The 27747-nt window shown below is 44.2% G+C and overlaps 1 protein-coding gene across 5 annotated transcripts in view; it reads left to right on the top strand.

Moving 5' to 3' along the window:
* The window catches only part of LOC139753711 (neurotrimin-like), a 518149-nt gene that overhangs the window by 188040 nt on the left and 302362 nt on the right, over nucleotides 1–27747 (top strand). For 3 of the 5 annotated variants that reach the window (XR_011713754.1, XM_071670443.1, XM_071670446.1), the window contains exons 2-3: nucleotides 155–193; nucleotides 16883–17043. Coding sequence is in view for 4 of the 5 variants with exons in the window: in XM_071670443.1 (XP_071526544.1) it covers nucleotides 155–193; nucleotides 16883–17043 (200 nt within the window). In the remaining variant the exon portion in view is untranslated. The remainder of the gene's footprint in view (nucleotides 1–154; nucleotides 194–16882; nucleotides 17044–27747) is intronic. The other 2 variants (XM_071670444.1, XM_071670445.1) reach the window with 1 other exon arrangement.

The following is a 27747-nucleotide window of genomic DNA, read 5'->3' as shown; positions in this document are numbered from 1 at the left end:
TTAGATTTAGAGAATCATTGGACGGTTAGAATTTTGACGAAATCCGACGAAAGGAAGTGGAACGTTCGTTGAGACGAGGGAAAAATTGCTGATCACTACGAACGAAAATATTGGACGTATCTTTTCTAATGTTTGTCTCATTTTTGTCCCCCAGGTATGAGACCACTGCGCTACTGGAAGGTGCTCCAAAACGGTAATTGTATATTTCTGTGTAATTTTGTAGCTGTTACGGAAGGAGAGAGAGAGAGAGAGAGAGAGAGAGAGAGAGAGAGAGAGAGAGAGAGAGAGAGAATTAGATCACTGTAGATTTAGCATTTCTCCTGGCGAATTCATATCATAAAACTTTTTTTAGTACGGGCCACCGATTACCAGTTGCCATTAACTTGCACATCATGACGAACCCACTTTATTGTAGTCAGAGGGAGGTAATTGATGAAGACCGTAACGAACGACTACAACAGAACTGTGTAAAATTTTGTAAAACTACGTGATATTGATGCATGTGTTAATGTAGCACACAATATGGATATTGTGTCACTAATTGAAATACAAGAAGGAAAAGAAGATACAAAAAAAGTAGATATATGAAGATATCTTACGACACAATAGAATTAATCAACTATATTTGTTGCGTCGAAGAAAGAGCAGACGGTAAGAAGGGACTTTTAAGAACTATTCACTTGAATTCAGTTACACACACACACCTTGTAAGATTATACCGTTTAAGTGCATGGAGAAAGAACCATTGCGTTCTGACCACGAATCTCTTATCACTGCAAGAGGCTGTGTGTGTGTGACTGAACATCCTGCATGGACACTGGTTCCAAACCAGAGATAAAGGATCGAGAAGTGACCACATACATGGAGCAGTTTTCCTGCAGAAAGCATTAACAAGACTCGCTTTGCCACAAGAAGCCAACGGTCACACGTGATCTGTGCAGATGTGATGTCGTATGAATACAACTGAATCTACATGAAACTCCTGCATTGTTTGATGAAGAATGCAGAGGATCTGGCAAGTATAAGAGAATTAAAGATTCTGATTCTCTCCCCCCCCCCCCCCCCCCCCCCTACGTTCGTAGAGACGACACAGGGAACTGAATGCCATGATCGAGGCCATCTCATTGTCGCTGATGTTTACCTTCGTATCACCAAGTACCGTGATGCTGTCCTCACCTTCTTACGTTCTCTGATCGTAGTTCTTCATCGAAGGAGCTTAGGGTCGGAGGCTACAGTGCAGCTACGTGTTGTACAACACCTGGAAGATGACCTCGACCCGAACATATACAGGTATATTACGTTGTCGTGATACAAATGCGTCTCTTGCAGTATCATTGCATGTGTTGCGTCCGACATCGGCATACACACTAGAGTAATCCCAGGTGTTCCATGATTGTTGGTCTTTTTGTGTTGTCTTCTAGGAAACATGGAACACACTGACTGGCCCTCTGGCTGGCTGGTCGACGATGACCCCCACCATGTTGTTGGTCGGCTCTCAGAACACTTGTGGGATGCAAGGTCACGCCTGACGCCCCCCTCTAGTGTACATACCTGAACCTTCCCTCTTAGCCTCCCTCTCAAGCAGTCTCCTTCTTCCGTTCCCCTCCCCTTCTGCTCCCGGCTGTTATCTCGTATTCCTCTCCTGTTGTCCATTACTGAGTCTTTCTTTTTCTTCATTCTTCTTTCTTCTTTTCTTTCCTTCACCGTGAGTGACACAGCTTTCGCCTCCATTCTTTCCTCCCCAGCGATGTAATTACTCCTCTGCAGCGCTGCGTCTTCTACCTCCTCCCCTGCAAGGAGTTTCCCTCTCTCCCTCTTACTCAGTACTCCTCTTCCTCCTCTTCCTCCTCCTCCTTCGTCATCGCCATCCATATTACTCTACACTGGATCTCCACTCTCGCGAGTTCTCCATCTCCGTTCCATCTTGATTGGTCTCTCTCTCTCTCTCTCTCTCTCTCTCTCTCTCTCTCTCTCTCTCTCTCTCTCTCTCTCTCTCTCTCTCTCTCCTTCACCACCCTCTACCCCTCACACTGTCCCCAGTCTCCCTCCTCATAACCCTTCATCTCTCTCTCTCTCTCTCTCTCTCTCTCTCTCTCTCTCTCTCTCTCTCTCTCTCTCTCTCTCTCTCTCTCTCCAATGCCTCTCATGCCCCTCCCTCCTCCACTGTCTCCTGACCCCCCTCTCCCCTTATAATTCCTTTCGGTTCCATCCCAAACGACATTTTTAATCTTGTCATTGGTTGAATGTATGACACCAGAAGCACGCTCTCCCACTATTTCCTCTCTCTCTCTCTCTCTCTCTCTCTCTCTCTCTCTCTCTCTCTCTCTCTCTCTCTCTCTCTCTCTCTCCTAAATCCTTCCTTCCACTTTCAGTCCCGTGAACTATAATGTTTCTCTACGTATTTACTGCTACATGAGTCTCCCATCTCCTGTGTGATATTTTCTTTGGCTTGCCCGAGGAAGGTGGAGGCGCCCCTCTGGCCAAGGCTACACAGTGGCCCTTGAGATAACCAGCTGGAGACGACTTGTCACCTGTGTGTCCCTAACTCCGATGTCGCGGCTGGCCTGCGGCATGGTGGCTCCTTCCTTCTACTGCCCTCCTCCATCCTGTTACTCCGAGGCACTGAGGCTCCATCCTTCTACACATACACACACACACACACACACACGAGCGTGGTCTGCAAAACACAGGTAGAGGTAATCAAACAGTAAAGGGACAACTGTTTGCCAAAGGTGATACCGCCTGCCTCAGAGACAAACAGATTCCAGGGAAAGGCAGACCATGTGTAAACCAATCTCTTCAAACCCTCTGCGAGAGAGAGAGAGAGAGAGAGAGAGAGAGAGAGAGGAGAGAGAGGGAGAGAGAGGGAGAGGGGAAGTTAGTTCTGTTTTAAGGAAAACGGAAGAAGGGGAGAGAGGAGGGGGAAGAGGAGGAGGAGAATTATTTGTTCCAACTTTGTTCCTCACTTCGAGTTCTAGAGTAATTCATAATTTTTCTGTGTACCCCGCAGTTCCGGTAGTACTCTTAACTACCCTCGTATTTAATCATCATTTTCAAAAATCTTCGCGGTTGATTGACGCTTCGAATCCCCGAGCGCTTCATAAATTGTTCAGAGTATCCCACATTTCACCAACTCAACTTTTTCAAGGAGAGGCTATGTGATAATGGCCATCCAGACAGTTTTCTAAGTGTATATAAGTACAGCAGTGGGTTTAGTAAACCACTTATAAATTATTTTCTTGGGGGATTTCTTTTGAGAAAACACAGCAGCGCCTTGGAAGTGAAAAAAAAACCCTCTCACCTTTAATGATTCCGGCACCTCTTGCTAACGAGTGGACGATATGTTAATGCTAATGAACGGGATGCGTAAGTATTGAAGTATCCGGCTATTAGTATAAATGTTGAGCTTTGGTAGCATTTAATGCCTGTATACACACACACACACACACACACACTGCCTGTATACACACACACACACACACACACACACACACACACACACAGTATCATATACTCAAACACACAAATGAGCCATATATATATATATATATATATATATATATATATATATATATATATATATATATATATATATATATGTATGTATATATGCCCTCTAGCCCTCGGGAACCATCCCAGATGGCCAACCATGTCATCAAGTAAGGAAAAGTTCGACAGGGTGGCACCAGAGAGATGAACCGACCTCACCAAGCGGCTGGGGAGTGAGGACACTCGTTCGAATCTCCAGGAAGGTAGGAGGGAGGCAGTGTTAACGTTCCCCGAGTGCCACGATGCAAGGAAATAAGCCAGGGGTCGTTTTTTTTCCCCCGCAAACAGCTGCTTCTGTGAGGCCACCAGCGGTCGACCAGGGTCGTTGATGCCTTGGTATGTGGAAAGTTACAATGTACGTGGAGCCGAAGGCCGGGTCGTCCTAATTGTGACAAGTTGTGCGACGTACGGCGAAGGCGTTCTGCTCCTTGGGGGATGACTGTGGAGTGGATTGGTGAATGGCCATTGGAGTCGCCGAAAGTGACAGTCTGTACCGAAGAGCCTGACGAGTTAAACTCTCTCTAGTGGCAGAGGACGTTAGAAAATGGACGATCGGCATACCAGTAGAGTGGATGTGTCGACAAGGGAGTTTGCAGATGTGGTTTCTGAGGCGCGAAGTTTGACTCAGCCCAGCCCCCAGTGTTGCTCAGGTGTTTCCAGGTTGGGTTGGGGAGGAGCAGGGCAGACCTGATCGACGGAAGAAGCAGGTATTCTGAAAGTCTTGAAGAGTCTGAACTTCTCAAAGGGATTGTATGTGGCTGTGGAGAGCGAAGATAGATGTCAACACACGTAATGATACAGGTCTATTGTTAACCTGGAATACTGAACATCCTGGATAACGGATGGCGGTGAATCTTCGCTCGCGAGATGGCCGAGTGTAGCTCAAGCCTTCCCATAAGTCGGGTAAAGATGATGATCGTCCGCTATTCTTTCTCTTATTCTCCTGGAATGGCTCATGAGAATGAGAAATCAGCGATATTCCCCTGAACTGCTGAGGGCTGTTCCAGGGAGAGTCATGGAAGGAGGCTGAGGCCTTCGTAAAGATCCAGGGAATTACTTGCAAGGAATGTCGTCCTTTGCCAAGATGGTGTTCCAGCTGTTCCCAGACTATGTTCCTGTGGAATAGAACGGACGGCTTCACCTCGCGCCATAACGGAGGGCTTTCACCTAACACCATCATGGGAGGCTTCACCTGGCGCCATCATGGATAGACGGGTTCACCTAGCACCATCATGGACGGGTTCACCCAGCACCATCAACCTAGACCAGACTTGCTCTGGCTGTGTGCCTTCAGCGTCACATCTTCATCTGAGGTCACCGTCACATCTGAGGTCACCGACACATCTGAGGTCACCGATACATCTGATGACCCAGCATGGACAAGAATGTGAAGATACAGTTGCGATACAAATGTCTGGACGTCAGAGCTTCTGTAATGACGAAGGCATGACACCTTGGGTGAGCGATGGGGTAACTGCTAGAAAAGCTTCTGGCTTTTGTCTCGTATAATCCTTATTCCTTTTATTAAGTCTTTTCCCCTTTTCCCGGCTTCGTCAGGAATAGAAATGAAAACATGATACCTGGGAATGATGCTGCTGACACGAATGTATTTTGTTATACGCTGAACTACAGCGAGAGGGCCATGGAACCCAAATGTTATTTCAGTGTAATAGTTGACCATAACGTTTATGCGTTTTGCATTGAACAAACAGATGCTTATTTTTGTACATCTGAAACAGTTAAGGGGCGAAAAGGAACAAAGAAGTATTTGCAATCCAAATGCATAGGAGGACAAATCCCAATTTTTTTTCATTTTTTTTCTACGGAGTTGTAAAGGACAAATATGATAACATGGAAGCAAAGGACCTTCATGACCCCCAAGGACAACATGGATTTCCAGCTACATTTTTCATTGTCCTTCAGGAGGAAAACTGCCTTGATGCTGTCTGTGTAGACTTCACGAAAGCTTTTAAGGCAGTTGTAGTAAAGGAATAACAGGCACTAAACTGACAAGAAGGATATATATATATATCTTGTATCGGAATTGCAGTGTTTCGTCCCCGGTGTTGTGGCGTGACATACCGTCTGTCGAGGAAGGATCAGTAGAAACATGTTTCCTTTGAGACTCTGGGAAGATCACGGTGATTCACGGACCATGCCAGTGCCCGAGGCGCCTTGGACACGCAGACCACTTATCCTCGATGATGCTACAAGGGTCTGTTTCTCGTCCTGGTGGTGATCTGCAGGGAATCCCGACTAGGATATATCTAGCTTGCGGAGTATCTCCTAATTCGGCAGTCCTAGGGTACGGCGGGTACTGGGATGCTCAGCCACAATCCCCCAGCATCTCGCCATTGCCATGTTCGAAGCCACTGTAGCCCTAATTACCTCGTAGCCATCACGGTCATTGGCCACTTCTCCTATGCATATGTGGAGTCATTAGTATTCTTCTCTTTTCTCCCAATGGTCAGGTTTACAAACCCCTTAGGAAATCAACATACACCCCTTACTTAAAGATATTCTAATTATCCTTCTCTTTTTCTAGCATATATGGTCGTGTCCGTCGACATTTCGGCGACTCTAGAGGAAAACGAAAAGAAAATGTTACCTCCATATTGCAGAGAGGTGCCGGCGTGTATGAGAAGGGACCTGAGGGTGGAAATAGCGTTGGTCGGGCCACGCGTAGAAAGAGTGGCTTGTCTGTATGCATAAGAATGGCTGAGAGGTCATCTACGAAGGGGCGCCGCCCGACGTAAAGAGGCTTGCCACTCCAAATTGGGAGAGATAACCATTCATACGGATAGAGGTGAGGGGGTCACACAGGGACGGACGCTGCCTCGTGTGGTGGGAGGGGGAGGAAAAGACTCCTATCCATAACGGGATTTAGAGGGATGATTCCGTAGGTTTAATAACCATTATCGGGTCTCAGGGGGAAGGTAAAAGAGAAATGCCTGCTATCATTACGTCTGAGTGGTGGCGTTTTCCCCCGGGAAACCTCAAGAGGAAAGCGTAGCGTTATTTCTCCGGCCGCTAATCGATCTTTCTCGCCGTAGATGAGAGGGTGAAGGAAGGAGAAGGGGGGGGGAAACGCCACTGGGAAGCTTGGGATATTGGCTGTAAGAGACCTCACCACCAACGTCTGTACACTTGTGGGTGTACACATCAGCTTGAGCGTTGAATTGTATGGTATTCGTTTGGTCCACTAAGCTTTCTTGGCGCTTTAGTTGCCATTTGGATATGAAAGTTAATTCCTCCTAGAATAGATTAATGCCACAGAATGACTGGAACACACACACACACACACACACACACACACACTGAAGTAAGAACGTAGGTACCTTTAGCTTCAAGCAGAGAGGGAAGGTTAAAAAGAGAGAGAAATCTGTATCAAAAGCGACGAGAGAGAGAGAGAGAGAGAGAGAGAGAGAGAGAGAGAGAGAGAGAGAGAGAGATTAACGATGTACTCCTGAGGATATATAGGTGGCATTTAAGCCAACCCACGATCTGAAAAGGCCCTAAAAGACGGCGTGGAATAGATATGGCAAGATAAGGCGAACAGGGGGAAAAATTTGATAAGATTATCGTGGATGAGGAGAATCCAACACTTTCATGTATAGCATTTTCATACCTTAACGAGATGAGAGGCACATTAAAGGTCCCAGCATGGGCTCTCGCTCAGGAGGGTAGCACAAAGCGCTGAAGGAGGAAGACGCTAAACATGAGCAAGATCGCTGAAGACACCATTTTTGTCTCGGCCTTTTTTGCGAGACGTAACCATAATGACACAGTTGCCCTTGTGTTTTCCATCATACTTCTTCGTCCAGGGAGATGATAGAGGACCATTAGGTTATTACCAATGATGATCCTAAATCGTGTGCTCTTATCAGGTCTAAAACCTTTTTCTCTTCTGTGGTCTGCGATAACCCTTGTATCCTTATCTCTTTTGAGTTTCAATATGTAATGCTGATAGACGTATCACTACAAAGGCAGTCATTAATATAAGCTTTCACATCTACCTATTCTATTTTTGGTGTTATAAATAATCTTTACTGAGGACCTGGGTAAGACTGGGTATAGAAAACGACATTTCTTTAAAAAAGGTATGACTATTGTAGAAGGAATGAGTGGGAGGTCGAATGACCCACTGAGTGAAGACTTAGAGCTGGGGGGGCTCTGGACTTCAGCCACTCAGGCTCAAGAAATAACCTTGGGGGAAGATGAAGGACCTCGCTTGCCAGTGTGGGCGAGCGGCACGACCCATCATAAATTACGGCATTATACTGTTAACGTGTGGTAAGGAGGCAGGAGGAGCGGATGCACGAGAGAGGCTGTGTGATGGAGGAATGAGGAGGAGGAGGAGGAGGAGGAGGTGGGTGGGTGGGTGGAAAGGCTCTGCTGAACAAATCAGGATGGATGAGGGTTACTAAGGAGGGTATGAGGAAAGAATGAGAAGCATATCTATCTATCTATTTATATATCTATCTTTCTATCTATCTATCTACATATATATATATATTCATATCAAAGGGATGTAGGGATAGAGTAACTGGGGAAATACGGTGAAATTAAGCACGAAACTTGTTAAGAAAGATGTATAGAAGTATCTTTATAGTATTAAGATAATAGGTGGAAGGCGACAAAGTGAAAGAGGATGTCGTGAATGAGAACCGCAAACTGGAATTATATGATAGTAGAGAGTGGTCAGTGGGTGTGGCCCCGCTCGAACGTAAAACTCCCTTCCTCGTATAGAACAAATACAGTAATGAACGATAAGTACAGTAATTACAAATAGGTAATTACTACCCCCGAGGCTAAGCCACGAACCCACTTATCGATCGTGTGTGTGTGTGTGTGGTTTAGTCTCTGCAAAGAATTTCTTCTCGTATCCCTACGTTTTTATCTCGCAGTCTAACTAGATCTGCGTTACAACCTTGCCTTACGTGACGTAAGAGATAATCTTCGAGGAGTTCCGATGTTACGCGTGAAAGCATTGCTCCTGACTTGTCACTTCACTTATTATTACGCTGCTTGAGGTTCTCGAACACTCCACATACACGACTCGAAACTCAGTTTTTTTTTTTTTTTTTGAACGTTGGATCCACCAACGCTTTCCCACCGTTCTGAGTTCGTGAAAGGCTCATTGCCTCTCTGACTTGAATAAGATACGAGTATGATGTATTTTGACACGCCCGCGTCCAGAGGCAAACGTGTCAGAACCGCTGAGAGAGAGAGAGAGAGAGAGAGAGAGAGAGAGAGAGAGAGAGAGAGAGTATCTGTAAAGGGATATGGTGCTTCATGATACCCTAAACGAACGAGATCGAATCGGCCACAGACTTTGCAATCGACGTGCCGAAACAAGTGATTCGTATTCATATGAAACCCGGAACGAATCAGTGAGTCTTGCGTTCGAACACTGTTAAGAGTTCTGTCTAAATTCGCCCCCCCGCTCCCCTCACCCTCCAAAGGCAGCAGCCGGCAGCCATATAGATCCAGGAGTGTCCATGCATCTCTTTCTTTCCTCTGATTACCCTGGTTCCATGTAAGCCATTTGTCGCAAACCCATAACCCACACTGGCCACTTTACCGTAATATCCTGATGGTCTGCGAGGCTTGCTCTGTCCCCCTCACCCTTACGAACGAGATAAGGGCCAGCAGGTCCCATTTAATTAGTGAGATGAAACTTTAGCACCAAGAGCCAGACGTAACCACATTTACTAAGCCCCGCCCCGCCCCCTTGGAGCAAAATATTGTTAATGGCTTTTATCCAATTCCCCTTCCCAATTCTATGCCACAGCCCCTAGATACATACTTAACTCTCTCCCTGCCTCTGAGAGGGATGCAGTTCGCTTCCCTAATGTCTGGTTAACAAGCAATGTCTGTATAACTCAAGTCTGGTACGCGGAGCTCAGTCCCATGGAGATGGTAAGAACGTATCGCTTAAAGGAATCTATATAAGCCAGCAGAGACTTAAACAATCCCTTCATTTATCTTTTTCCCCTTGGGTATTGCCAACTTGTGCTGGTGTCTTGAAAGATGCGTTGATTCACCAGATTAAAGCCACTGATTTTGAGAAATTTGTCTTTCCTAACTCCTTCACTTCATCCCCTACATCCTATACATCTTGTCAGCTCTCTGAAAAGTTATATTTCTTATTGAGAGAACTTTGCCAACCACTTTTACCATTCCAGTCAAATCTGACCGCTTGACTTCCATCCATGAGCCGAGGCAAGCCAAAGTTCTCTGTTTTAAACGGACCTTCGAAGATTAGATTTGCTTTCCAGGTTCCTACCTTGCATCCAGAGCCCTTCGCTTTAAAAAAACACCGCACAACAGATTATGGTCCTTGAGTTCTTCTGTGCCAAGTAGAGACTGCAGCTCTTCACCCCAGAGCGCAAACTTCCTCCTGAAGTCACTGAAGTATACCTAGTCGAAGTGTATCACGGGATCCTCCTGCAAACTTACCAGTGATGAATGAGGCAGTTCTAAAGTGCTTCTTTACCCGAAGGAACGTCAGGTGAATTTCGGACATGTGACTTGTTTACCATTATGCTAGTGATGAAGCAAACAAGCGGTTGAAAACGAGGACCTTGTCATCTCTGAGACCAAGCACTTAAGAAGTGTAGACATAAGGGAGCGATTGGTAGTCCCAGTGCCTGAATGATGGGAAAAATAGGAACTATCCGAGCCAGTTTTTCCAGTGAAGAGATCATATTGAAATCGTCCAGAGTGCTAACAGTGGTGCAAGGTCACTGCTGCAGTGAACTATCAACCGTACCACAGAATATCCTCTGAAAGTCACTGCTAGAGTATCCAACAGCTACAAGAGAGAGATGCGCATAGTGACATCATCTTTACTATCATTATTTGGAAACAAGAGTGATTAACCTTATCAATGATTAACCTTATCAACTGAAGCGAGAAGAAGACCCAGCAGTTAACCACTACATCATCCAAACGGCATTAACCAGTTCTCGACCGTCGGTTCTCTGGCTAACTCATTGCGCATCCCATGATCATCAAACGGCAGGCAGGTAGGTGAAGATGTGATTAGGGTGAAGGTGATTGTATACGCTCCAGAAGGGTTTCGATCAGAACCAGGGCGTATTGCATTCTCATCCTCTTGCACGTCTAAGCTCACTACAGAACCAGAGAAAAGATGGATATCACGTACTTGAGACCCAGCTTTCTCGAGGGGCCAACCTGTGGTCTATTCCGTCCCCGATGGTCTCTACATGAGTGTATAAACCCTTTAGCCCTGGCATTTCATGACGCTAATCTCGACCTCTGTTAGCAGGGACCCTAAGCACCTTGGAACAACGGGGTAAGGGCGCCTCGGACGCTTGACCCACAGTCACCACTTAAGGAGCCTCTCGCAGGATTCGAACAACAACAGGGTACGAACGTCACGAATCCAATAACCCAACAACCACAGCTTTAGCCGTCGAACCTCCAACAGCTTTTCCACTTTTCCACACACGGAGGGTGGCGTCGTCACGAGTCGTCCCCTCACGGTGGGGAGGGGGGAGGAAATTCATTGAGGCATTCCGGGTATTAACGTTTTACTCAGGGTTGGGCTGGAGGGGAACTTGACGCCCAACCTTCAGTCAGGTGGCTGGTGGACCAGAGGGAAGGGGTCCGCGAGGTCTTACAAGGGCCTGCGAAGCCAGGGGGGGAACCACCGTCAGGCGTCCTGCAGAGCTAATTTGCATCTGCATATCCATGGCTCTGGTGAAGTACGAGTTAAGAGGTTAGGTTAGGCCAGATGGGGGTTAAGGAGGACTTCAATTCTCGCGTGGGTATTACTCTCTCTCTCTCTCTCTCTCTCTCTCTCTCTCTCTCTCTCTCTCTCTGCTAACGAGGACGCCGCATGACGATAATCACATTGCCGCTAACGAATGAAATGTTGACACGAAGATTCATTACCAGTCTGGCCCTTCGAGAGTGCCAACTTAGCCCATTAATCCCGCCCTGCGTGGCGTGACCGTGGTGGCGAAAGTCCCCAGGGCGAGAGATGAGTCCCCCACCTCTACCGATTTTGTTAGTCATGTGCCGGTGGGGGGCTTGGCTTTAACTTGACTCCGTGCGTAGGGAGCAGGGGACGAGGATCCGGTCTCATGCGCTCGATCCTATCTTCCTTCATCAATATACATTTACGGGGAATTCGATGACTTTCCTTCGAAGCTCATTTGCGCCTGGAGAGTAATTAACGAGAAGGTGTAGTTTCCTGTTGGCTGTAAATTAATCAGACTCCCAAGCCAGACGCATGAAATTATCTTGTTTATATATATATATATATATATATATATATATATATATATATATATATATATATATATTTTATTATTAGGCTTAATCGCCGTCTCCCGCGGTAGCGAGGTAGCGCAAGGAAACATACGAAAGAATGGTTCAAACCCACCCACATACACATGTATATACATAAACGCCAACACTCGCACATATACATACCTATATATTTCAACATATAAATACATATACTTATATACACATGTACATATTCATACCTGCTGCCTTCATCCATTTCCGTCGCCACCCCGCCACACATGTAATATATATATATATATATATATATATATATATATATATATATATATATATATATATATATATATATATATATATATATTGCGTGTTATCTGTGTTTACTTTTATGGTAATTATCACATGATAGATTTAGATGATGAATACTGAATCCCAATCGAAGTATAGATGGGGGATTGAATACCATCTTGCATAAAGTTGATGATCAAACTCTCTTTATAGAGACATGTGATGAATAGGATGATAAATGAAAGTATACTGATACAAGGCAAGTAAACAAACTCAGAGTATCCAAACCTGGATGGAACTGAAAATAATCGACTCATATTTGATGATATGTTCCATAAAGACACGATCTCATAATTCTGGCTCACCAGGACACTGTTTGACCAGACGTACGCAAGGTGTCTTACCTTCACGTTACACCTGTGAGGGAAACCTGACTCGCTATTATCCCCACAGACATAAGTAGATTGACGACTGTGTTTGGTTACGCAGCCTCCCATCACTGTGGTTATTCGTGGTTGGTTGTATACGTGGTTTGTTGGTTGATTGGTTGGTTGTATACGTGGTTGGTTGGTTGTATACGTGGTTGGTTGGTTGATTGGTTGGTTGTCATCTGCCACGGTTGGTTATCAGCTGTCTTCGGCAACAAATAACTACTAGCAGTAAGGTCTTGAACATGTATCTTAAGGTGTTATAAAATAGTTCTTAAGAACACATTGTCTAAAGCACTATCGATGAAGATTACTAGTGAAGATAACAACTTAAGAATTATTATAACCGTTCATAATTAAGTGATTTTTTTTCCTTTTTTTCTTTTACTGTGATTTCCACAACACTGGGGCTATAACCTCCTTCTTGCTATCATGGAGCGAGTTGTAGGGCCCACCACAGTCAGGAAAAGGGGGGGGGTTGTAAGCCCAGCGTCTGCAAGGTCATAAACACGTGTTATCTTTCTCCATGCGCCTAATTCTTTCGAAAAAGAGAGAGAGAGAGAGAGAGAGAGAGAGAGAGACCGCCCCATGCTCTCTCTCTCTCTCTCTCTCTCTCTCTCTCTCTCTCTCTCTCTCTCTCTCTCTCTCTCTCTTTTTCGAAAGAATTAGGCGCATGGAGAAAGATAACATACCCATTCAGGTATTCACGGATCATGTCTCTCGGGCTTGATTAAATCCAGCGTTTGCGATGGTCAACATGATGTACACGCCCGTGTTTTGGGATGGGGGAACCTCGTGAGACATGTGAGACAAGCATTATTAACGAACGCCCGTGTTACTGTTTTACTCAGAACTCAAAATTAACTCGCAAGAGAATACGAGAACTGCAGGAATTGAAAGTACAGTTCTGTTTTTATTTCTTCTTGAAGAGAAAGACAAAATAATGCATAAGTGAAAACAAAGAGTAGTCTATGTCTCGCCTCAAAACTTGTGTTTAGTGCTAAAGGAAGCATAGAAACTTTTTTTGGGTTGGGGTACAGCGAACATTTTTCTGTGGTTGAAAACTGGTAGAGGACGTCTTCCAAGCCAGGGCGTAATACTGAAGTTGGAAAGGCTTTGTCTCCCGGTTACAAATATGGCCCCCCAAAACCGCAACCTGGTCATGTACATGAACTGTAATATGATATATTCTTTTGGTGGTGTCAACGTACACCATCCTCCAAGATTTCTGGAGTCTTTCTCATAAGTCAGACACTCTAGTCCTTATCTAGAACTGGTTTGGTAAACTAAGGCTTTAAAGTCTTATCTGGTGCCACTAGTGTTATCTGCTTATCCGCCCTGCCATACTCTTGGGCTACCAGAAGATAAGTCTTAATTCATTTAGGTTATAGTGCTATGCTGTGGAGAGCGTCTGTGTCATCCTTTCATTGATATCTTAATCATTTTTTTTTTTTCGTCTGTTGAATTACATACGACGAGGAAGTTATATTGTTTATATTACCAGTGATGGCTTATACATATGCAAATCAAAATCGCACGGAATTATTTCATCAAAGCTGACTGCCAAGCTCTTCACAGTGGCTTCCTCTTGTAATTATGATACATCCAACTCTTCAATTCAGGTCGACTTTGTAATCGACCCTCAATGATGAAACTAAGATACGAGATCTGTTCAACTCTTATGACGTGACCTGTTCCACACTTTTGACGTGATCTGTTCAACACTACTCACAACCATCATCTCTACAACCTGGTACCGTACCGCCCAAGTGACGTAGCCCTCTAACTAACAACATGTTCGCGCTTCACGCTGCATATGTTGTGGAAAAGTGATTACCGCTGGTGTGAGGAGGAGCAGCAGCAGCAGCAGTTCCTCCTCCCCCCTCATTACTCTCCAGCCATTACCTTTATGGAGCAGGTGAGGGGAGAGGGGAGTTAGAAGGGGACTCGAGATTAAGTACAGGGGAAGGTCGCCACACAGTGCTGTTGCTGGTCAGTGGGAGGAGGGGAGGAAGGGGCTGTGGCGGCCTCGCATGATGGGGACCCACGTCCTGCATAGCATGAGGGATCCTCCGGGTGGGAAATGAGAATGAGGTTGAGCAGGACGTTGCTATACATAGCCAGACACACAGACAGGCAGGCAGGCAAGCAAACAGACAGACAGGCAGACAGACAGACAGGTTATCCAATCAGTCGGTGAGTTTATTTGATTCAGAGTCAGAGAGAATGTCAAAACACTTGTATAATTAAGCAAAAACACACACAGGAAATAAAAACACTTCACACACACACACACACACACGATCACTGACCATGAATCACGCAAGGGCCCACCCGAGCTCGAATGCTGGTCGAGGTAGTTGGACCACAAATAATCCCAGATGTTCATCCTCTCTTCGGAGCTAGGATTTGTGTGTGTGTGTGTGTGTGTGTGTGTGTGTGTGATGACATGATGCAAATATAGACGGCTAAGATTGCAGAACTTCTCATCCTTCATAGACAAACAGTAACCTCAAATAGCATCCACACAGTATTCCTCAGGGTACAAACTCCGTGTCTGGCGATCGTCGGAAGGCAGTTCCCCCGAGGGTGGAGCACCACACACACGCATGACCTCCTCTCCTCTGGGAACATCCTGGACACAGGAGAACCCAGACAAGAACCCTTTGCTCAAGGGAGGTCGTCTAATCTAGCATATAACGTGACTAGTGTTGCCCCTCATGCCAACGTTTTCTCTCTGATGTTGCTCTTTCCTCACGTTTCATTAAAACGTGTCGCAAATATTTCTTGTAGCGCAGGCAGGAAATTAAAACTACTTCTAGTCTTTTTTTTCCTCTCTCTCTCTGTCTCTCCTCACATTTCTCCTCCGCAGCCGGGTAAACATATGTTCCTTCCTGCGGTAGCTGATTACATCGCCTCTCTCTCTCTCTCTCTCTCTCTCTCTCTCTCTCTCTCTCTCTCTCTCTCTCTCTCTCTCTCTCTCTCTCTCTATTCTCTCCCCTGAAAACCGCGAATGTTTGACGATCGCTGACAAAATGCTAATGGCAGATAATCATTGGTACTCAAGGAAGTGTTGTATTAAGAAATAATTTACCTTAAAGCACTTCAACGTGGTATGGTCGACGAGTGTTTACGATAATCTTTACGAACTTACAGAAAACTCCTCGTCAGTGTTTCTCCTCGCTGTAGCTTCATCATTTAAGGATTTTCTTTGTTTTTATATATATATAAGTAAAATCTTAGCTCTCTCCTCGTGCTGGTAGGAAGCAATCAAGGATTTTCGAAACCCTGGGCCTTGAACAGCGTGGTATGTCAACGTCAGAACCTGTTAGCAGATCCCCTAAAGAGACTTACAAATACTCATTATCAGATTGAGACATATATCAGCTTCTCCCCCGAGTGGTTCGAACCGTAGCATAGAGAAAGAGATCGCCAGGTCCTCCTGCAGCTACTCCCAGTGGCTCGAGATGTAGCACTGAGAGAGAGAGAGAGAGAGAGAGAGAGAGAGAGAGAGAGAGAGAGAGAGAGAGAGAGAGAGAAAGAGAGATCGTTATTCCCTCCTGCAGCCACTCCCCAATGGCTCGAACTGCAGCATCACAGAAAGAAAGAGAGAGAGAGAGAGAGACCAGGCACTGAGGATCGTCATGCCCCCCCATCCCTGCTCTGGACGATGGCTATTAATGAATTAACAAGGTCTGAAGGGTAAGAAAGCTAGAGGCGAGGGACGACAAAGGAAAAGAGGATAACACGGTGAAGGAGAGAGGGAGAAGGAGTCAATCCAGCCTTTCATTTTTTTTTTTTTTTTTGTCTACCGAGATCACCTCTAATAACTCCTACCCTGCTATCATATCCCATGGGAATATCCCAAGGGACAAGTAAGAGAAAATACATTTTTGATGTCTTCAACAGATTTTATGCTGACTAAGTTTGGAGTTTTAAATCATTTCTTTTGTTAAGAGATACTAGACTCGTCTTGAACTGGCTTCTATTCTTGTATGATCACTGTGGTAGGAAGTATGATGTAGCAAACCCCTCAAAATGTATAGAACCAGTATGCACAGATGTATAGCATGTATAGATCTATTCGTATTCATTTGCTATTACTGTGTTCGATGATTTTTGGAAGGGTTTGCACCTTTTCGTGACCATTCTCTTAGTGTGTGTGTGTGTGTGTGTGCGTGTGTGAAGTCAGTAACCCTCTACACATGTTTACATATGGATTTACAGTAAGGTATTGACACAACATGAAATAAAGGGACCAATAACAGGAACTCCTAAACATCATCATCCTTCATCCTTCATCCTTCACACCTAATCTCTTCACATCCCTTCTTCAGGAGGACTGTCACGGGAGCAGCCGCCCTCACGCCCGGAGCAGATCTGGGATAACCCTCTCCTTCGGCCGGCCTTCGACAACACCACCCGCACCAACATCGTCACCTCCACCGGCCGCGTCGCCTACCTCCACTGCCGCGTCAACCACCTGGGTAACAGAGTCGTAAGTATACTATGTTCAGACTCGTCGTTAGTAGTTTGGTACATCGCAGACGTGGGTTGTATGTAAGTAGGAAGGTGCAGGAGGAACCTGAAAGCAAACTCCTGCTGACGAAGGGGAAGGACCGAATGGGCTTCTTCGATCGCCGTCTCGTCACGTAGAGGTAAGTAAGATCTCGCCTTGAGTTCGTAGAGAAGTTGAGGATCCGACTTACCCTGACTTTTCATGAATTTCTGACTTTGGTTTAATAGGAATAGCCGCATTGTTGTTGTTTTTGGGGATTTTGAGTTAAAGAGCTTTTTGCGTGATTACCCATAGTGACCAAGCGATTAGAAATGAAAGATACGCTGATGTCTTTACGTTTATTTCTTCTGAGTAATCTCAAAATACTCGGTAACATTTCTGAGCGCCTGAGTCAAAGTTATACCTTCCTAAGGGTCTGATGTTTCTGTCTTTCGGCATCCAGTCTCGATGTGAGCCCTTGTAACGTACATACCATACCGTGATGGCATTTGTGGATGGGTGTTTTTGAAGCACGGTATCTTGGCCTCGTCTACACTCAGGCCCTTACATACACTTAAGAATTTGCCTCCATTGGACCGTACGATTTATAATCGTGATACCAATGGTGTGAGGATCTTGAAAGGTTTGACCTCACACAGTTCGTAACCTTCGAGCCTTCAGATTCTCGGAACTACGAGTGAAGTCGTTTCAGTCTATCATGTCGTATTGTCTCGGAGCTTAGCTTAGAAAACGGAGAGACTTTCTATACGTCATGAGAGATGCCAACAGAAGATTTTGTGTCTGTTACAAATGGATGTTATCGAAACAGGGGCAAGGGCGGTGAGCTGTTCCTTTCTCTTTATCCTGTGGTTGTGTTGTGGGTCAAAAGATTTCCCTTCCTCATACTTCCGTGCAGCTTTACCGTTCTTCTATCTCAGTCTCTCGTGCTCTCACATCTTCGCTTGGCCTCTCGTAGACGTATGAAGCTTCGAGACACGAGAGAGGACGTCTCGCGTCTCGCGCTTCACGTTTCGTGAGTCTTGCATTCACCGTGAGACATCAGCTTCATCTGTCACCGCCATTGTCCAGAAGCCGCCCCTATATATACCCAGCTCAGCCCCGTGACGTGTGGGTGGCGATGACACGGCAGTGTCACGCTGTGCCACGGGGGTGGTTCTCGAACCTTTTTTCTTTGTCCTTTTGTCTTTTTTTTTTTCAAGCTGTCGTAACTTAGCATTTTTTTTCCCATCTCCCCCGTGGGGCACTGTGAACATCAAATATAATCGTTACTATCAATTATGTTTTGTAGTGTGACATGATTTGATAAAAGTGTAAATAATGCAATTTTTCAATTCATCGTTAAAAAAAAAAAAGAACGAGGTTGTACCACTGTCAGAAACAAAAGTGAAAAAAAAAACAACGAAAATTCTGATAAAGAGGAGAAAGAAAATCTTAAGATCTTTTTTTTTCCCCTACGATTGTTCATGTTAACCTCTGGCTTTCAGGAGCATCCGTTCTTTTCTTAACATTTAGTCTCCTTTATGGAGGTCAACACAGAGCCAGTCTTGCGAGTGTTTTCTTGTCGGTATTGCTCCTTTCTTGCTTTTGATGTTGGCCCTTGATGGAAAGGCACTCTCACGTGTACCTTCTCCGAGCGCCCCAAAGGCCTTTAATAGTCTTGCGCTCTCTGGCGATGGAGATTTGTTCTCTTAGAGTCACAGTAGATTCCCAGAATGTAGAAATGTCTTCTCCTTCCCCTGAATCTGGTGTTTCGTGTTCAAGTGGCGACCTCAGATCTACAAGTTTACTGAGATGAAAAGGAAAGAAATCTTGTAGGGTCGAGAACATTTCTTTTTTTTATAATTTGCTCGCGATCACCAGGTTAAGAACTCTTAACCCATATACTGTCTAATGAAACTGGACAATAGGGTTGGAATTTCAAAGAGCTTGCACAAGGGTTGTGCGCAACACACAATGAAGACGGTGATCAAATTTGTGAGTGTCTTAGAACAGCAATTTCTGGGAATGCCAGTCCCCTTTTGGGGCACTTGGAGTCATCACTTGTGGCGCAAACAATACGGAATATCTGTGATCAAAAATTTTCAAGAAATCGTTATGAATAGATTGGGATAAATGGCTTGCCTAAAAAGGTCACTGGATGAGGCAAATGGCCTCAAAGAAAGTTCACTAGTTGGGGTAAATGCTTTACAGAAAAGGTCTGCAGTTGAGGCAAATGGCCTCAAGAAAAGGTCACTAGTTGGGGTAAATGCTTTCCAGAAAAGGTCTCCAGTTGAGGCAAATGTTCTTGGTCAAAACGCAGGTAACAAGTGTTCTAATAAGCGTTATTTCCACACACGCACGCGAATGGGGCCCCTCGAATGTATAACTCCCTCCCCCGCATTGAACATAGAGGGTACTACAGATACGTAATAACGAACACACAAATACACAACGTTGAAGTGCATTATATAGACACACGTCTAAAAAGCAAAACTCCTTCCCCCCATGAGGAGTTTCCCCCCATGAGGAGACTTGGATATACATCTCCTGTGTGTCTCCACCGTGATTGGATCGAGAGTAATGACCTCAAGCCAATTGTAGTACACCCATCGCTCACTCACCCTGTGTCACACGCTGTCACCCAGAGGGTGACTTATCCACCCACAATACCAGGCTCTGCTACAGCTCATCTCAGGTGCCACAGAGCCAGGTCAATGCAGTGGCTCATCCCCCAGCTGCCACAGAGCCAGGTCAATGCAGCGGCTCATCATCCCCCAGCTGCCACAGAACCAGGTCAATGCAGCGGCTCATCATCCCCCAGCTGCCACAGAACCAGGTCAGGGCAGTGGCTCATCCCCCAGCTGCCACAGAACCAGGTCAATACAGCGGCTCATCATCCCCCAGCTGCCACAGAACCAGGTCAATGCAGCGGCTCATCATCCCCCAGCTGCCACAGTGCCAGGTTTTTATGCAGCAGATCACCCGAGTTGCGTCATAAAGATGCATGGCGCTGCCTGGGGTGCGGGGGTAAGATATAAGCCCGCTGGTAATTTTATCGCTCGTGAAACTTCCCGGCGAAGATAATGAGATACTAAACATTTCATCAGCGTCTCTGAGCCACTGAGGCAACTACTTAATTACAGGCATAAGAAAAGAGACTCGGCCAGTGGACCCGGAGTGACTCTTGTAATCTTGTGCTAATGAGAGGAAGCCCCAACCAGAAATAAAAAAAAGAAAAAAACAGTGGTAAATGGAGGACACACCGGGCTTGTAAGAAGCAATAACTACGCTGGTGAAACTTGGTATTACCAGACTTTCCAATTAGCAGTCCTGAGTTGAACGCGCGGCTGTAAGGCTCTGGGACACAGACACACACACACACACACACACACACACACACACACACACACATTCCCTAGACGCGTATTTTTATCTCTTTTTTTTCTCTCCTCTTTGGCGTAAACTCGGTGGATGTGGACGTGTGGGTGTTCGTCTCGACTACGTCTTGATAACTCCGGGAGTCGTGGATGATAGGTGGGTGGGATAGACGGAGAGAATGAGTGGGGGTAGATTGAAGGGGATGAGTTTTTCAGGGGAAGAAATGAGTTGGGGATGAGTGTTTGGCGCACGGAGGAAGAGGATGAGGAGGAGGAGGAGGAGGAAGAAGAAGAGGAGGAGGAGGGTGGCTGAGATGAGGGGAAAGATGGGGCGGTTAGCATGGTAAGGCGGGATAAATGTATCTATGGACATGAAAAAAGAAGAAGCAGAAGCGGAAGAAGCCGATGTCGGTCATTGCCCTGATATATATGTATATATATATATATATATATATATATATATATATATATATATATATATATATATATATATATATATACAGACGACATTGTTTACGCTGCCTAAGGGAGAATAATTGCTCTATTTTGTATCGATACATTACAGGGATGGAAGATATACCACTCTTCCCAAAGAGTCTTATTTACGGGTTCGAATTCCACCCTCATTTTCACTTCCAGTTGTGTAGCTCCGGCGTTTCCCAAAGGTCACAGGCGGTGGCGTCTAGGTCGTGGCATAGATACGAAGGGGTAACGTTCAAGATGCGTTGAGGGACGGGCAAATTGGATCTGATTCCATCGATGGCTGTGGTGATGATGCGCCTTGATTCTGTGGTCTCTGATGTAGAATTGTGCGCAGGTGAAATTCACCCAGGGGTGTGCGCGCGCGCCTCTGTGGTGCGCTGCATATAGAAATACTCGAAAGAGTTGGCGGGTTTGCCACAAGTCGTCCATCCCTCGATTCAATTCGTATGTAATTCGTAAGTTTTCTCCCAAAACAAACGTCGTGAGTAAAGAATAGCAGAGATTAAACGCTCGAAATATTTCATTTGCATAATTCAGTCGCTATCGAAGCCCATTTTTTTTTTCATCCCTGACTCGCGTCTTGATATTTACTTGAGTCTGACCAGGTTAATGTATTACCACCAGAAGGCAAGATTAAACTTCCTTGGAATGACTCTGCTGTGGAGCGAGACTCCGCCTATTTTGAAAAGCCTAATTAGACGCTCCAGGTAAAGTTATTCCAGTCTTTAGGTAAATACCTGGAATTGGGTTCTCGTTCCAGAGGACCCGCGTACCAGCAGGTGAAGCTAATGTAGCCAATGTCATTAATTCTTAATGGTGCAATGCATATTTATTTTTTTTTTTTTCACGGTTGATTTTAAAGGTTTTTAGCAAAATGAGGTTTCTCAGATAATGTTCCTCTTTTTTCTTCGTATTTTTCTCTTCTTCTTGAAGGGGTCTGTTTTTATTAGTGTGTGTGTGTGTGTGTGTATGTGTATGTATGTGTGTGTTTGTGTGTGTGTATGTATGTGTGTGTATGTGTGTGTGTGTATGTGTGTGTGTGTGTGTGTGTGTGTGTGTGAGAGAGAGAGAGAGAGGTTGGTTGTTCTTTAAGGCTGTCGCCTGCAAGGGTCATTAACAGCGTCACCTCCCAGACACATCCACCAGCCGGATGATGATCTCATCCACCTCCAGTTCCAGAATGCCACTTCCTCCGCGTGTGTTGTCTCCGTCCGGTCAGAAAATATACGAAAACTTGATGAAAAAGAGGAGCGACTTGGGGAAAGTGTTTTCCAAGTAGCAATTATGTAAATATTCCCATATTTTTTCCCCACCCTCCATGAAAGATCAAAGTTGGAACACACATTATAATTCCATTTATCAAATTCTTGATGCTTATAAAAACACCTTGGAGCCCCACTCACCTCTTATAGGAAATGATATAGGTTCATACATACTTTATGGAGACGTTTACCCAAATTATATATATATATATATATATCTTTTTTTCTTTTTCTTTCATACTATCCGCCATTTCCCGCGACAGCGAGGTAGCGCTAAGAACAGAGGACTGGGCCTTTGAGGAAATATCCTCACCCGGCCCCCTTCTCTGTTCCTTCTTTTGGAAAATTAAAAAAAAGAAAAAAAAAACGAGAGGGGAGGATATATATATATATATATATATATATATATATATATATATATATATATATATATATATATATAAGGTCATATACTTCTTGGTATTATGGTGTTCTCTGGGGTCATAGCGAAGAGGTCAGCTTGAGAACCTTGACCTTCACAATAAGGTCGTTGGACATATTTGCTGAGGCAGGGCCCCGGCGGCACTCGTGTTCGGAGCTGGAGGTCAGCGAGCGAGCGACATGGGAGAAATTACCTGGCGTCCGGATGTCACAATCTCTCGTACCTTGTGGTGCCTCGTCTGTGTGTGTGTTTGTGTCTGTGTGTGTGGCATTAACGAGATGGCCTTGACCCGGGCCTCAGTTGCTTCTGCCGTCTTATCTAACATTAAAAAGAAAAAAAAGAGTCACTAGAATATATATATATATATATATATATATATATATATATATATATATATATATATATATATATATATATATATATATATGTGTGTGTATATAGATACGTTTTCGATCCATCGTATTTGAGGCGAGAGTCACGCTCTTCCGGCTCAAAAATCCCACCTAATGCGCTAAAATCCTCCGTCTATATCATAAACCCAAGCCTCACAGGCACGCGCTCGAACTGGGCCAGGTTGACAGACCTGCTGGTCCAATATTGGCGGGAGATTTGATGCCTCCGAGCTGGCAAACACGTTGAAATGAAATCATGAGTAAAGACGTCCAGGTAGCTTGCAAAGGCCCTGATCCATAATGGTTAGATTAGATCCTTTATCGTATGTGTGTGTGGTATTCGTTGCACATATATATATATATATATATATATATATATATATATATATATATATATATATATATACATAGGTGTGTGGAGACAATAGTAGCTGACGAACTACAACGAGAGGTAGGGTCTCAATACTCCTCTCCCTTCCTGTAGTATTACATTCAAAATCTACCTCCTCCCCCCAAAACCGGGGACAAAACAAGCTCATTAGCTCGTTGGCTGGCTGGTTGGTCATAAGGGCTTTATGCCTATCAAATACCAGAGTATTAACGTCAGGATACTACGACCTCGTAGCGAAACATCGCGAACACTTTCTACAGGTGTTGGATACGATTGAGTTTGTGGGAGGAAGGTGTTTTAGTGGTCCATAGTGGAGATGGGAAACAGTGGCTAGGGGGTCACTGTCGACACGGAACAGCTGGAGATTCTAATTAGGAGTTTAGCAATGTTAATCTTACCCCCAAAATCTGTTTTGTTAGTACTCAAAATAGCAGGTAATTTCAAGCAGGTAAATTTACACTACAAATTAAAGGTCATAAGATATTCAGCAGATAGAGCCGAGTCGAACGAGGGTTTTGAGGTGAAGGCAAGGCTTAGGTCTTGTAAGATTCGCAGCAAAAATTCATAATGAATCATGAGCATTGCTCTATAGATTCAAATGGACGTATCCATAAAGATAGAATGTGAATCGTTTTTTATTAATTTGCAGTATTTATGTATGCAAACGGCAACTCGTGAAATCATTTAGTCATTAATGAAGCTATGATTTATACGTTAGAAATTTATTAGTAAGACTCGAAATACCTCTTATATTGAGGGGGATCCAATCCCTCCTTTTGATGAAATGAAAGTTAATCTAATGTCAATAACCAATTTAGGATCAGGAACACCTTTTAAAGGGACAGTCGGGGGGGGGGTTGATACCCTTAAGGGAAACATTATACATCGCAGGGGAATGAAGTCAAGACCCCCCCCCCCCCACACTGACGTCCAGTATAGCAAGTGACATCTTTACTTGTGCGACATCACTTCCAGCCTTATCGTAACCTCGAGGGTTCGAAAGTGTGACTTGTTAAGTAACGCCAGCTTGCCTTAGGGGGGTTGAGACCCCCCAAAGATGTGCCTCAGTAAATTTAGAATTTCACTGAACGCAAAGGAAGAGGGGAAAAATATATATATATATATATATGCAGAGGTAAAGCCAAAAATATCTTTTTGTTTAGAGAAACGAAATATTCTTTTCATTTTTCGCCAGGAATATTCTTATTTCAGTCTTATACTCTCAGCATTCTATTTCAGTTCATTGTTGTTTTACATATATATATATATATATATATATATATATATATATATATATATATATCTATATATATATATATATATATATATATATATATATATATATATATATATATATATATATATATATATATATATACATATAGATGTATATATATATATATATATATATATATATATATATATATACATATAGATGTATATATATATATATATATATATATATATATGTGTGTGTGTGTGTAAGTCCGTAAAACACACTTATCGACGTAACATAACCCAACATACTGACTCCCGCTCTGACCTCAAGACACAGCCAATCAGTTCTACGCCGGAGTGTCGCTTCGCATTCTCTTGTCTCCAGTCATTACACCAGCAGCGTCTGTCTGTCTGTTCCCTGTGTGCCTCCCGCCATTAGCCGGGAAATGTAATCATGCTCGCGAAGCCACGACATCACATTACGCTCTCTCTATCTCTCTCTCTCTCTCTCTCTCTCTCTCTCTCTCTCTCTCTCTCTCTCTCTCTCTCTCTCTCTCTTTCTCGTCTAACCCAAAACCGCTTCGTCTTGCCCCTTTTCTGAAAGCGGGGTTTTCCCACCACTTCCTTACCCCTCTCCCCCAGGAAAAAGGTCTTTGCTTTAAACATCTTATTTCCCCCTCTTTACCTTTGTAACTTTAACTCCTTAATTTTTTTTTCCCCCATTCTATGGCCCAGTAACCAAGAGGAAATCTGTCCGAGATCAGATCCTACGATATAGAAGTGAGGGTAGGAAGTGAGAATAGAGGAAAGTACTGATGAAACGGCATAGCGGGTCGTGGCAATTGGCGATGGGAAAATAAATAGTTTTCCCTTTCATTCCCAATGGAGCAAGAATATACACCGAAGTGTGTGGTGTTAGGGCATGAAGTGAGATGATGCTTTGTTCCGTTGGAGAGTTATGGGAGAAGAGGGAGAAGGAAGAGGAGCAGTGGAGGAAGAATAAGAGGTTAAAGATCTGTAACAAGAGGAAAGCAAACTTGACTGTGATGGACGCAAGTAGGCGATGCTTGGAGGTGTCATTAAAGGCAATACAGAGAATAACGAAAAAGCTCATGCAAAATATATGGAAAACTAATAAAGAGGAAAAAAAAAAATCATCCTTGACCATTACCACACATTAATGATAACTGTAATTGATCACTGATGATAACTGATAAACGGTACTAGATTATCATACTAAATGATATATTCAATAATCACTGCCATATGTTTACACAAAATGAGAGTCATTGCCACACGTTCCATACGACTGAATATCATAGCCACGTATTTCCATAATCAATGAAATGCATCACTAAAGCATTAATAGTAAAATGAAATTCGTCACCAGACACATTAAATATGAACTGAAATACATCGCCACACATTCGTGATGATCGAGGGTCAACGCCACACACACACACACACACACACACACACACACACACACACACACACACACACACGTGTCCACAATCGCTGAAATACACGACCGCAGACACCGGCAAATGTCACCAGTGACCAGAGGGACCCCGGCCTAGCATTCACAGCCAGACGTAACATTTGCCGACGCCGCCGTAATTGGTGGTGGGGGGGTGGCGCGCGCGCCCGCCCGTCAGACACACACACCCCCCAGTCAGTTTTGTGTCTTTGTGAACGTCAGGATGACGGGCCAAAACAAATGACCGGGGGAGAGTATTAGTGTCCTGTGCCTCACAGTAGCGTCGCCCTCCGCTGGTAATCTGGTGGTGATGTGCGCGTTCGGTGGGTCGTGAGCGAATTACTGTTTTATTTTGGAGGAGAGAGAGAGAGAGAGAGAGAGAGAGAGAGAGAGAGAGAGAGAGAGAGAGAGAGAGAGAGTATGTTCTCATCTTGGGTTGATCTGTGTTTTGAAAAGGGATGGGTTTTGATTATCGACTCCACCGCTTGTAATGTATGGTTTTTTTTAATGTATATAGGAAGGAATATAGGTTATGGGGTTAAATCCAGTACACAAGGATGTGTTTTGAGTTCTGGTTGTGAGTAGACATACCAGTTAAGGCGTTAGGGGAATTATATGTATAGGTGTATAAGCTGGATACAATTTTTTTTCTTCGACATACTGTATGCTGCTGAGAGCATATGACTACTCGTTTAGTCGTTCGTCCCCTAATGTGAGGCATGAGAAACCAGCTTCTTTTTTTTTTTCTTTACGTTAGCTGAGAAGACACAGACAACCGAATGCCCCAATCAGTTAATAGAAAGAGATTGGATTCACACGACAAATACTTAAAAGATTGTGGGGAGACAGAGAGAAAGACTAAAGCGGGGAGAGAGAGAGAGAGAGAGAGAGAGAGAGAGAGAGAGAGAGATAAGGCGGGGAGACAGAGAGAAACAAGGCCATATATATATATATATATATATATATATATATATATATATATATATATATATATATATATATATATATATATATATATACATCAAGGCTTCCCCACCCACTCACCTCTTCACCCTGGCCCCTCCACCTCACCCCGCGGACATTACGTTGTTCTCTTCACGGAAAATTTCTCGAAAGCGATCGAGGCTTGCTGCCAGACGTGGGGGGTGGGGAGGTGGTCGAACCAATTATAGAAGCGCCATTGCGAGCCACAGCTGTAACAACAGGCGAGACCCTGGACGGTACAGCTAACTGGTCGATCCTGAGATAGAATCCCTAAATGAAATCCAACGTTGAGCTGAATCGCCAGCTCACGGTGGTGACCATCAAATGATCAGCTACTCATGGGTGGCTGGCCCATACCTCGGCACAGAAAGTGAGCCTCATATGAAGGATGAACTTGCAGCGTTCACGAATGATGGCCAAATGATAAACATTCTGACGTTTAGATGATAATGGTCTTGTATATTTCATTCGTAAATGAGAAAGATTCCGACGTTTGAATGTTAATGTTCATGTATGTTTAATCTTTGAATGATAAACGTTCTGTCGTTCAGATGATAATGTTCTTGTATACTTCATTCGAAAATGATAAAGATTCTGACGTTTAAATGATAATGTTTTTTGTATATTTCATTCGAAAATGATAAAGATTCTGACGTTTAAATTCTGGACCTTTAAATGATAATGTTCTTGTATATT

Source organism: Panulirus ornatus, chromosome 15 (assembly GCF_036320965.1).
Source record: "Panulirus ornatus isolate Po-2019 chromosome 15, ASM3632096v1, whole genome shotgun sequence".
NCBI classification, from domain to species: domain Eukaryota; kingdom Metazoa; phylum Arthropoda; class Malacostraca; order Decapoda; family Palinuridae; genus Panulirus; species Panulirus ornatus.
This window is presented reverse-complemented; position numbering and strand designations above follow the sequence as displayed.